At 40.4% G+C, this 12,652-nt stretch overlaps 1 protein-coding gene across 4 annotated transcripts in view; it reads right to left on the bottom strand.

Annotated features, from left to right (window-relative positions):
* Positions 1-2,323: 2,323 nt before the first annotated feature.
* Positions 2,324-12,652, bottom strand: part of DLC1 (DLC1 Rho GTPase activating protein) — a 230,734-nt gene continuing 220,405 nt past the window's right edge. For all 4 annotated transcript variants that reach the window (XM_005232092.4, XM_013294985.3, XM_055795270.1 and 1 more), the window contains 8 exons: positions 10,723-10,882; positions 10,276-10,474; positions 7,703-7,916; positions 7,194-7,308; positions 6,071-6,292; positions 5,173-5,390; positions 4,823-4,996; positions 2,324-4,287 (listed from right to left, as the gene is read on the bottom strand). In XM_005232092.4, the coding sequence (XP_005232149.1) occupies positions 4,167-4,287; positions 4,823-4,996; positions 5,173-5,390; positions 6,071-6,292; positions 7,194-7,308; positions 7,703-7,916; positions 10,276-10,474; positions 10,723-10,882 (1,423 nt within the window). In that variant the 3' untranslated portion in view covers positions 2,324-4,166. The remainder of the gene's footprint in view (positions 4,288-4,822; positions 4,997-5,172; positions 5,391-6,070; positions 6,293-7,193; positions 7,309-7,702; positions 7,917-10,275; positions 10,475-10,722; positions 10,883-12,652) is intronic.

A 12,652-nucleotide genomic window follows, 5' to 3' on the forward strand; every position in this document is an offset into this window, starting at 1 on the left:
TCATTTAGAAGAATATCCATTTCTATAAAATATAAGCAGACTGCACCCCACAACCTCCAATGTAATTCCTAGAGTAAGACTTGCTCATTAGCAACTTCCAAAATAATCTGAGTGACTTAATTGTAACTATTTTTGACACCATATTGTTTCTTACTCAGCAAGGCAACGCTACCTGATACAGGTGAAAACTGGTGGCCTGTAAGTCCTGTAATCGTGTCAAATAATGAAGAGAGAACCTTTTTTAGGTCTTCATGGTGCTTTATGGAAGCTAGTGCAGAAGTGATTCCAGGCTTTGAGGCTGTGCAGTGTTAAATGACTTATGCTCTTGCTGCTTCTCAGGGAGCCATCAGCCCAGAGCCTCAAAATCTCTTGCTGTGTGGAAAATGCCTTTTCCTTTCCTTCTGCCTCAGATTTTCCGTTAATGATTTTTTTATCACAACCTGTACACCCAGTCAGCTAGTTTGAACTCTTCAGTGGTTTTATGACCTTCCAGTACTAGTTAGACATTTATTACATCCCTCTTGTCTAGTGGTCAGATTATGTGTATTGAATCTTTCTGTATAAATGTACCCCTTCAGACCCTTAATCTCTTTTGATGGAATTTTTTCTTCTTTGAATTCTTTCCCATCCTTCACTGCTCTCTTTACTGTCCCTGGTCTCAGCTTGGAAGTTCACTTCTTGCTAGCATTCTGGGCATCTCGGGCAATACAGGAAAATACAGTAGGATGGTGCAGAGGGGAGGGGAAAGTGAGCAAACCTCAAGTGTCTGGGATAGCGCTCAATGCAAAAGAAGCATGGATGCAAACCTTGCGTATTAGCATCTGTAATACGGACAGTACTTCACCTTCACCTATAGTGCTATGCTAGTCATCATTTTAGACATTGATACCTTTCCTTCCTAAAGAAATGAAATAGCTCCAGGTTCAGATGAGAAATAGCCGAAAGTAATTTTTCAGAAATGTTTAGTATTTCCTTGTAAAATGGATGCAGGCAATGGCTGTATTGAAAACTTATGGTATAACATAGGCAAAGGAACTGGCATTTTGTCTTTGTAAATTTAATGCATTGCTCTACTAAAACAGTATCTTGATTTCATTTCTTATGACTGTAGGACACTGCTTCCAGCACTTAGCAGAAGATCTGTGTATAACATTTAATTTTCATGTCTTAAATGGAAATATCTACATTTTATTATGTAGTTCAACTCATGGATACTGTTTTCATACCAAATTTCTCCTGGTACAGGCTACTGTGGATATATACTAGGTCCTGCTCTTTTCAAGGTCTTGTACCAGACTGCAGAGGTACCTTTTTGCATCGTTGCAGTCTCACTTTCCCAGACTCTGTGTGTTAGTGACATTGCCTTCTGGCCTTTAAGATGAAGGCCATTGATTATTTACAGCTTCATAAATATCTGATTGTGGAGTGCATTACTTGAGGAATGACAGTAAACCATGAGTTTTAGTAGAAAGGTTTTCTTACAAGACCCTTTGGTGTGCAAGAACTAGTACCACGACAGCATGAGGTTTGCTTTTGCCAGACTGTGAAGCAGTATCCCTCGCTGCTCCCTGGGGAACATAGTGGGAAGCAATAGTGATCAGGACCTTGAGATGCTCAGGCAGAGAAAGAGTACGATGATGTTGGTAACTGAAAGGCAGCAGGCCTCCCTCCAGCTACTCTCTCGGACAAGACTCGCAAATCAAAATCCTTTTCCAGATGCCTAAATTATATTTCTGTTGGCTAGACTTTAAAAACTTTTAAAAGTTGCTTGAATTAACAGCTGTCTTTGGCTTCATTTTTCACCTTAGTCAGTTGTTTGTATATCCTCCTGGCCTTCTCTTTGGCTTCGTTTCGCTGCTGTGTGTGCTTTAACTTTCTCCAATTACTTTCACACTTGCATTTTTTACAGCAAACCTATGACTCCACAGCCCATCATGCCCTCGTTTTCTCTGTAGAAAATAGCAAAATGGTGACTTATTTTTCAGCATTGCATACAGCTGCCTATCAAGTAGGAATTTGTTTGGCTCCCTGTTAAATTCAAGAGTACTGTTCTGCAAGACAGCATCAAAAGAGAGGTTTCTTCTTAGTTTTAAATGTATAAAGCTGTTGTCTGAGAGTATTTCTGTCCAGCTGTCTGCCACCATGAAGGCTTGTCTTCCAAAAATTTTGAAATTGCTTTGGTACCTGTCTTAATGCTAAAAATAGCCTGGGAGAGGGCAGGGATGGCTATGCAGTTGGTAGCAGTATGTAAGAAACATGCCTCCTCCTCTGGGCACAAGAGCAGAAGGAAGAATACAGAACAAAACAAAAACCATTATGCTGCTCCAATTTTAAACATTTAATAGTGCACTTATTGAGTATATTCTGTACAGACATCTATAGCAAGTTAAACACTTTCCTTTCTCTCATGTAGATCGTAGTCATGTAAAGCACATTTACAATAGAAAACATACTTGAGGTACAAAAACCCAAAAAGAATATCTGAGGTATAAATACAGGTATATTTTAAATAATCTTTATCATGCTTTATCTATGTTTGACAGTACACTGTGGGCAAGTATACATGTTTACAATAGAATGGTATGTACAACATACAATTTTACAAATTCAAAAGTGTTTGATGTAGAAGAATATACAAGGTTTTCCTACACATGAGGAACACTGTTACTGGAAGTACTACTACATTATTTGCCGTAATAAAAAAATCTTCATCAAAAAGCTTAAAATAATACTGACAATGGTAACAAAGTCTCAGTCAAAATTCCATCTTGCAACTCATTCATACCCTAGCCACAAAATACATTTATCACTTAATACTGCACCTCGAAAGCAATCTTTACCTTTACAGTAAAACCTACAGAAAGACCTTTCCAGAGGACCTCAAGACCTCCTACAGTTCATACACATTGATTCTCAAGGAGGGGGGAATACCCCAAAGGGTTTAAACCCGACAAAACCCCACCCTTCTCTCTGCCCCCAAATACAACTCTCCAAATTGCTCACATCCAGGTTCTGTTCGTGTTAACGTGCAGCTTTTAGGGAAACGGGAAAAGGAGAGAGAGAAAGGGAGAGAGCTTGTGCAGCTCTTCCTAGCTGCCTCACCCCACCTGCTGCTGCAGGAGTCCTGCCACCTCCCAGCACTGCAACTCCAGTGTTGACTTTTTCTTCTTGAATGGTTAGAATACAGTAAAATATATAAAAGTTCATTAAAACACTTACAGTTAATGCAGGTAGGAGTAAAAGCAACAGATTTTTTTTGGCAAATTAACAATTGACGTTACTGGCTCTCTTTGCTATTGCATAGACGTTTTATTTCTAAGCTGCTATGCTGCTCAAAAGTATATTTACTTAAGATTGCTATAGAATTGCTAATCACTCCTGAAAGATCATCTGGATAAGGAGTGGACAGTAATCGGAGCAAGCCTCTTGTAACATCTGCTTGGAGTTTTTAACAAGGTTAGAGCTGAGAAGATGCAGAAATGGCACATGGGAAGGATGGCTACTCCTGGTCCACAGGGGAGTCCCATTCTAGGTTGAACTGTATCTAGCATACTAAAATCCATTCTGGTTGCCTATCAGTGTACCAGACACATTTCAAGTTCGACTTCTGCTATCCTTTCAACCATTAACACACATTCACACTTTAATCTCTGTGCAAACCTTTCTCTGCTTATCTCAGTGAGAACACATTGAAGAGTACCAACTATTCCAGTGGATACACCAGTCCCTCAACACACTAACAAAATGAGTATGTACATAAAGCTAAGTATTTCACATGGGAATGATGAGCTTTCACCATATTTCATAATATATTTTGCATTTAAAGAATTTTGCTTCTCAGAAGCAATTCAAACCATCTAATAGTACTTTTCTCTTTTTCTTTTTTTTTTTTTTTTTTTTTTTTTTTTTTTTTTTTTTTGCACAGTCCTCCTATGTATTCCAGTCGAGGCCTACACTATAGACCTTACACAGACAGGAAGCAGCTTTAAAGTGTATGTTATGGCCACAGTCCTATAGTAATGCTCAATATCAAGTCCTTATGCTGTCATCCCTTCATGACGTGACTTGCAGATGGTACACTAGTCTGGTCTGCATCGGACAAGCCTCTGTTTTGGGTAAGTCTACGTTGCTGAAGTGTGGAGCACACGGCTGTTCCTCTTCAGTAGTCACCTGGATTTTACTTCCTTGCTCTCGAGACTCTGATGACTGAAAGAGTCTCGTATCTTAGCAACTTCAGATGCACACAAGTGTCCAAAAGACTTGGTGTACCATTCTGGCATGTGACCCCTGATGCATGGAGAAAAAGTAATCATGAAGTAGGTACCAGTAACTTTGCATGCATTTTCTTAGTCATAATCAAATACCTATCTAGCTGGTTAAATGCCTGACTAGGAAATCTTATTACTGCTTATTGCTCAGCTCAGCCTTACTAATATAATACATAGACTTGCTCAAAACCCAAGTTTGTGGCAGTGAGGAAGTTAAGACAAGTTTTGTGAGAATTTGGCCCTCTTCCCTACATTTATAATAAATAACATGTTCTTGCATCCAAATACATCTGTCAGAGGAAAAGGCGGGATTATATACCAATAGGTATGGTGGAGCCCATACTGGAGGCTTCTAGTGCAACAAACCACACCTACTGTTAGCTATGCACTGAAGCCAATTTTCTGTGACATCTCAGGGCCTGCCTGCAAGCCTTTGAGAAGTATGTACTACTGGCCAAGATAAAGCCTGTTGAACCATCTAAATTTTGTGCTGACTACACAGAAACTATACAAGAACAGTTACCACTGCAAAAGGACAAAGTGGAAATTCATACCTTAAATCAATTCTGCACATGTAGGTAAGTTTAGATTTTCCTGACCCGCAGGGCTCAATCAGATACCTAGACAGAAGCACATTGACCCTGACACCTGCCACTGGAGCACGGTCATGGTCCACTGAGGTTGCTAGAAGCACACAAGCTCCTTTGGGGAAGTTTGTCCTCCATGTTCTAAGAAAAAAGAAGAAAAAAAAGTCTTATCTTTGACAAACGGTAATTCAAACATTTAACAAGACTTCAAATTATGCACAGATAGATATCTACCTACACAACTTATATTACACAGAAATTGTAGGCAAGTTGCTATATGTGTGGGATATAAACATTACTGCATATAAAAGTCTTACCTTAAGACTACGAAGTCCCTGGCTGGGTGAGGTGCCATGCTGTTCTGGACATACTGGTATATATCTGTCTGGCTATCCAAAGGTTCGATTACTTTTGAATCTATAAGATCTTCATCCCAGAGATGCTGCTCTTTAAGTAAACGATTCAAAACATCCTCTGGCGTAGCTGGGATTTCAATGGTAGTTTTCCATAACCGGAGAGGGGGACCTTCACATACCTGGGGAAAATCAGGACAGAGTCCTCAGTTACACTTTTCCTTACACTTTCTTTTCCTTTCTGTTTTAGTGTTGGCGAAATACAGCAAATTAAATACACACACATATATGTATATACTGTACTAAGCTTGTTGTAAGCTAGGTTTGTTTTCCTAACAGCCAAAGGCATCTGCATGCTGACTTCCAAATTATTTTTCAGTTACACTCACCTTCTCCAGATGGGACACTATTAAATCATGATGCTACAGAAAAATATCCTAATTTTCCAAGTTTATTTTAAAAAACCAAACACTTCTCCCTGTGCTAGCTCTGAGCTGTGGAACTTAGAGAGCGGAGAAATGTCTTTCCAACTGCCTGCAGAGTGACAGGGCTTGGAGGCTTTGCTCAGCCTGTCAAGACTTTGCACATGTAAGAGAAAACATGTAAACACAATACAGCGAACATTCCTGGGTTGGATAAACAGAACACAAATCAGTGCACGTTAGCCGAGTACTGCTGAAAGATATGTTGTTTTTAGACAGTGTGAACCTACATCAAAAGATTAAGGTTTTTTTTTCTTAAATGTATCTGCAAAATAAAGGGGTGCATTGAACCTTCTGTAATACCATATGTCAAAAGCCTGCTTATATTAGAGAAGATGAGCTAAACCCCAGAGCTGCGGCATGAGTGACAGGGTGCATACCTTCTTGTACGCCAGCTCTGCTTGCTCTGAGGTGGAGCAGCTGACCCAGCCTTTAAACTTCTCCTTCATTTCTTTGAGCAAGTCGTCCACGCAGTCCTGGAGGTAGCAGTGGTAGTCAGAGGGCTCGGCGGTGCTGCTGCCGCCCCGGAGCTCCTCCAGGCTGAGGGGACGCAGGTCCTGCTCCGTGTATGAGTTCCGGCCCCTGCTCATTTCTTCGGGTATCTGAGGGGTAACAAGGGTGAAATCATCCTCTTACAGCTCTCTCCCCACATCACAGAGTTAGTCTAGCAGCTTGATAACCACAGAAAGATGGGTACACTAGTTTTGTAAGTGATGGGATGCGTATATGTCAGGTCAAGCACATAATATGAAGAAATGCCAAAATTAAGTTTGTGACTTTCATTTCACTCAGATTAGTCTCTCATTTAGGGGGTATCTTATTTTTTTCTGTGGAGTATTCCTCTTTGCTACACAACTCAGATCCATTCCCACAGCACAGTTTATCCTGCAGACTAAAGGAAGGAGGGATCAGTTGTCAGCCGCAAGAAAAGAGACAGGCATGTCTTCAGTTGAGGGTTCTGAAAAGATTTGATGACAGTGAGGAAAACCAGGACTCAAGAATTGTCTGTTCCTCTATCCCAGGCCCTAGAGGAAGCATACTTCCTACAGATCCTTCAACCTATGGTTTGACAGTGTCACGTTCCAGGACACTTCTGTGGCCTAGTCTTGCTAACTCTTGGGAATTTAAGTATAAAACAATCTCTGAAATTCCTAGAAATAGCTTTTTGCTTTGCAATTAGACCTGAAGTTCACAGACCCTCATGGCCGCACCATAAAAGCTTGAAAACATTTCAAATGCAGCTTGGATATAACAAAAATGTCCCAAACCCCACAATTGCCTCATGGCTTTTGAGCACCAGTGCTAACAAAACATCTCCCTTTTCTTCTGGCACCAATTCTAATTCAGGTACGCACCCAGATCGCGATGCAAAGTTTTTTAAAAAGCTACTTATCATGTATTAAACTTTATTAAAATAAAGAGACATTCCTAGCTTTCTATTATACAGCAGATCTAAGCCACATCAGCCAATAATCCACTCAGTTTTGCAAACAGGTGTTTTACCTGAAAAAGCTTCTTGCATTCAGCAATCATATGAGCTAGCCCTTGGGTTGCAGCCAGATTTTCATTTAGGTCTTTCTGATCGGGTTTTCCCAGGCTTGGTTTTCTTTGCATCACCCTTCACAGGGGAAAAGAGCACACACACACACACATCCAGTTATTTAACGCAGAGCAAGAGAGATGCCTGGTAAGAAAACAGTAGGATTCCCAAATATGCTGGTGATTTACAGCAGTGCTGCCTGGGACCAAATCTTGGCATGGTGTTACCAACTTCTCTCACTGCTTTCTCTAAACTTTTTCTTTGGAATCCCTCCTCCTTTTTTCCCTTCTTAAGAACTTGCTTATATTTTAAGAAATCTCTAACAAAAGGTAGGATCCCGTAACTGTCCTACACCCTGTGCCCTCTGAGGTGTCACAGTTGGTAGGGTCAATGCTAGACCGTGCCTGTTGCACATCGCCAATAGCTGTGGTTCAGGACCAGCAGCAACGAGCCCTGCTCCCCAGAGACGTACCTTGGAGAAGAATTCTCTCTTTTGAGAGTGTTTAAGTGGAAGAGGGAAGGTGCTAAGCAGACAGCCAGGTTTGTTGGTGTCATCTGGTTTTCCTTCACTGCAGCTGTGACATCACTCAGGAAATAGAGAAGAATCTGGAGGACCTCCCTGTTCTCATCGGGTAAAAGCATAATGGCAGCCTTGATAGCCTGGAGACGCTGATCCTTCGGCACATCTGCATAATATTAGTAATTCTCTCATCAGCCCATTGATTTTCCACACACACAGCATGAATACATCCCAAAGCAAACTCCAGCTTCAAATATTTGACTTGAGTTTGAAGTGATTTCCTTCAGGATGCATACCACTCATAGGAAACATGAAGGGATTTTTTTTTAACCCACTAGTTTAACTACCCTCAGCTATTTCCTGCCTCACAAGACATGCAAGCAAGAAGAAGTTGCGCCTAGGCCAGAGTTAATTTTAGATTTAATTTCAACAGCTACATGCTCCCGCAGATGCACTAAAATGACAGAAGCCTGGAGTCAGGCAGTGAACAAGCAAACACAGTCCAGCCAATTTAGAAATTCTTTGGCTTTCAAAGAAATTCAAAACACGAATGCATTTTAGAATAGGTGAATTAATTAAATAAATTGGCTAGCAAACCTTTTCAACAATGATGTCATAAAATACTCAGAAAGTGCTTTACCAAACACAGAGGGTTGCTTTATTGAGCAGATCATTCAAAGTCATGCAGTGGAAAAAGAAAGTCAACGCTGTGAAGCCCCATACCATTAAACAGCTCCTTGGTTACTAACAACAAACAGCCATTAAAAAAATTTGATGTGTGTCTTTATATAAGGCCTTTTCCTCCAAACTTGAAGGGAACAAAAAATGAAATAAGCCAGACCAGATCTGCTTCTTATAAAGGGATTTCCAATAAGCCATCTCTGAAGACAACACCAGAGTCTGAGTCCTGGAGCATTTATATCGTCATTAGCACCACACCACCCTCACTGACATCTCATAACACATGTGGTGCTAACCAGATATTTAATTGGTATTTGCTTCGGGCTTCAGCAACTTCATAAGGCTAGCAGGCCAGTCTAGAAAGTAGTTTTAAGCAAAAATCCACTGTTTTCCACACTCTTCCCTCAATCAGCTCAAAGCACGTTTAAGCCATGGGTGGACAATTCCAGTGCACATCCTGGTGCGTAACACCAAAGCAAAGGGAAATTTTGTCCTTTGCAGGGAAGCAAAATTTACAGCTACTTTAAGGCTCTTTGCTTTACACAGAGATAATACTTCCCGACCACCTCTGGGGATTCCTCAGACCTACCGCCTGCGAAAGGAAAGGAACAGATACTTCTGCAATGCTCTGTCAAACTTTTTCCGGCACTAAACCCACAAAGAGTTGCTGTTTAATATGCACGGAAATGGAAAGTCTGAATAATTTTCTCCATAAACCTTCTCGGGAATCCAAACACACAAAAAAATGCATGCACTGAAATAACGTTATGTATGTTTTTATTTTAAACTGTCACCTCCACCTACAGAGCTCTGAGGGAAGTTCCTGTAACCTTTCTGGAAACTACCATCATAAGGAAGGCACAAAATACAGCAAAGACTCAAAACATATTTCTGCAGTAAGTACTGTTGTAGCTGTTCTACCATGGGAAGAATACAAGTGGGGAGAGAGCTGGCATGGTGTTAAGGAGAGAAACCACAGGATCAGTAAGGTGCTGATAGTACATAAATCAGTTTGGACCCCCATGAATATTTCAAAAAGCATTGGAGTTCTGGTCACCAAACATTAATTCATCTTTGGCCATTTTATAAAGTAAGAGCATTTTCAATGAAACAACGTTGAAGAAAACTTCTGAAAGATGTGCTGTTTGGAAAGATCCAGCACAAAATTACCATATATACAGAACTCAATTTATCTAGCTCACAAAAGAGAATGTCTCCCTTGTTGGAATTGAATCTGCCATCTCAGAAGGATTAATTATTTCTCTTCATGTGCATTGATAAACTCAGTTTTTGATGCGACTTATTGTAAGCACTTACTGTTTAGGGTACCTATCAGTACAGTAGCTCTAAGTCAGTGACAGAAAAGCTTTCAACTTAAAGGTTTTTTTCAAAAGTTGTGGTGAAGGATAGAAGAATATGATGTACAAGAAAATAAAACTTTTTTTGGCAGCCTTGACAATCCCCTCAAAAGTCCCAAACTCTGTTTGTGTAGTGTTTGCATAGCTCCTCTACCTAGCCACATTACATGTGGCTTATTTTCACACTGTAATACCAACTATGCTCAAAGAAGAAAGGAAACTTTACAGCAAGAGATGGAGGATTTGTATTTGCTCCCAAACTACAGAAAAAGGTGAAATGAGAAGAACTTGTACTATAAATTGCTATACAACTAGAAGATAAAAAATCCATTCCTTATGAGGCAGCCTGAACTAAAGTGGGTGCTGGAGAAAGGCAAAGACCAACTTATGCAACATGTGTAGAGCCCAGAGGAGAAGTATTAGAAAGTTCCACCCTTGCTAGACGAATGACCATTTGCCATCTGCTGTAGAAATCTTACTACTTACATTGGTATATTTGTAAGAAGGTCTCAGAGAGTTTGTTGGTCATGAGAGGCTCAGGGAGATCACGGAAGAATTGCTTTAACATGTCTGCTACATCATAGGCAGACTGGCCTTCGTAGTTGACACTGTCTGTTGAATTCTCATTCATTTGACGCAAAGCCTGAATTCTTGATTTGACTCCAGATTTCCTAAACAGTCCAACCTAAATATATATGGAAAGGCAAATACATTTACAGTGAGTCCAGCAAATCTGAAATGTAAGTATGCTCTTTAGCTTCTTACGTATGGGTTTAACTTCATGGAAAGCTTTCCCTGCATTATTTATCTATTTTGTCCTGTTTTGAGTCCATTTTTTTCAGTCTGACACAGTAACAATTACAGTTAATGGGAGGCTGGGCTTTGGGTGGGATGAGTGTACGGCACATGGGATGAGCGTACAGCAAAACACACCTGATCCAGGCAGTGGTTGCGGAGGTATCGCATGGCTTGCTGAATGCTCTGTGGAAGAGGCTGCCCTGTGCGCTGGACATTGACTTGCAGCGGTACTCCAAATACATTTCGGTCTTTATAATCTGGCACCTTTATCCTTTTCATAAATTTTGGTACTGCCCTATTTAAGCAAAGGGAATGACAAAATTAAATTAAACCTCTGCTGACCATTTATCTCTGTATTTTCAGTAATTCAGAAAGTCAGTGAAAATAAGTGAAGCACTTCAGCAGTATGAAAAGTAGAGACAGTATAAATTAGCAAATCCACTCAGGGCTGGGAAGGGGGAGAGGACAGAAAACAGTTTCTGTAAGAGAAAGGCTTGACATTTGGGGCAGCATGCCGCCTGTAAGTATTAATGTGGTGCTACTCCATCAATATTAGCAGGACAAAAGCTACAGGGTAAAACTGCAGGGGCCAGATTGAATTGCAAAAGAGTCAAAATAAATCCTGCGGTCAGTGACCCCTTATAACACTACTTCTTTAGGTTTCGGGAAAGATGGGCATTTGAACAATGAGCTTTTGTATGTTTACTACTTGTTCTGCAAAGTCCTCAAACTGGGTCCACCACCCACCAGTGTGCATAACAGCAGGAAACTGATGTAATACATTTGAGTTTGTCAGCTAAAAACTTCAGTTCTATAAACAACCCCTTTGAGGGACCCCCCTCCTTGTCAGCCAGTGACTGTTGTTACCCCCACCTCCCACTCCAGTTTCAATGAGAGGCCTTTCCATCTGCTTATGACTCTGAGGGAAAAGTTACTAAATACAAAAGAATGATTTACCCCCAGGTCCCCAAGAGTATTGATTTCATAAAGGGAAAAAAGAAGCCATTAAAATGTGAAAATATTGAGATCATTTTCCTAAACAGGGAGAAAAGCTAATGTCTACTGCAACCACTAATAAGACACAGTAGCACTAGAAAACAGGGAGACCTATTTAATATTTTAATGTACAGTACAGCTATACAAACAGTGCATTAAATTTACAGCTGACTAATCTGTTACATAGTATAACAGAACCAATTTGTATTGCTGTATAGTTTAGTGCATTATTGATATATGTATGAATAATACTTGCTTTGTCAGAAAACATGCCAATGGAATGTGAAAAAACACATTGCGATCTCCACCGAGAATCTGAAGCATGCAGGGATAACTGGTCAATACTTATTTCTGTCTTTCAGAACAAACAACTTCTGTATTTAGAAAGGCTGACATAATAACAGCTTTTGAACAGGAGGTACTTTGATGCTGAAGCTAAATACTCTCTATGACTCCTGGGGAAGGGAGGAGGCTGGCCTGTGGTAGGGAGAAGAAAAATTTTACTGCGTCTTTTGCATCCTGAAGGTTACACGGGCTGCACTGCAGACACAATAATAAAAGAGCTTTCTATTTCATTCTTCTGACAAAAAGCATTCAATTGGATTACAAACACCTGGCCACAGCAGAAATTGCTGCCTACATAAAACTCCATGGCTCTCCCAAGCTTTCTTCCCCCGCCCTCCATCTTTTTGCAAGTTAACTGGATTTACAGTGCATTAAAGAGGGGAGATAGATTTTGGCTAAAGAGACACCAGAACTAAAGGAAATTTACATTATTTAAGTACATAATTATATAGAGAAACTATATGCCAATACTCCAGAATAACTGAAGAAAAGCAAGCCTGTTAAGATCTACTGAGGTTTGTGCCACTTCTCAGTAACTGCCTCAATAACCAACTAGTCCTCCTTTTGCAATGGATAGTGGACATCTTCCTGCTCAGAAAGCTGGCCTGTACTTCATTGCTTTTCTCCCTCACATACCCGCTGTAAACATACTTATCAAGCCCAATAAGATTACACTTATGTAAAGGGTTAGTGATTTTAGCGCTGTCTTAGGACACCACAAATC

The sequence above is a fragment of the Falco peregrinus genome, chromosome 2, assembly GCF_023634155.1.
Source record: "Falco peregrinus isolate bFalPer1 chromosome 2, bFalPer1.pri, whole genome shotgun sequence".
NCBI lineage: Eukaryota > Metazoa > Chordata > Aves > Falconiformes > Falconidae > Falco > Falco peregrinus.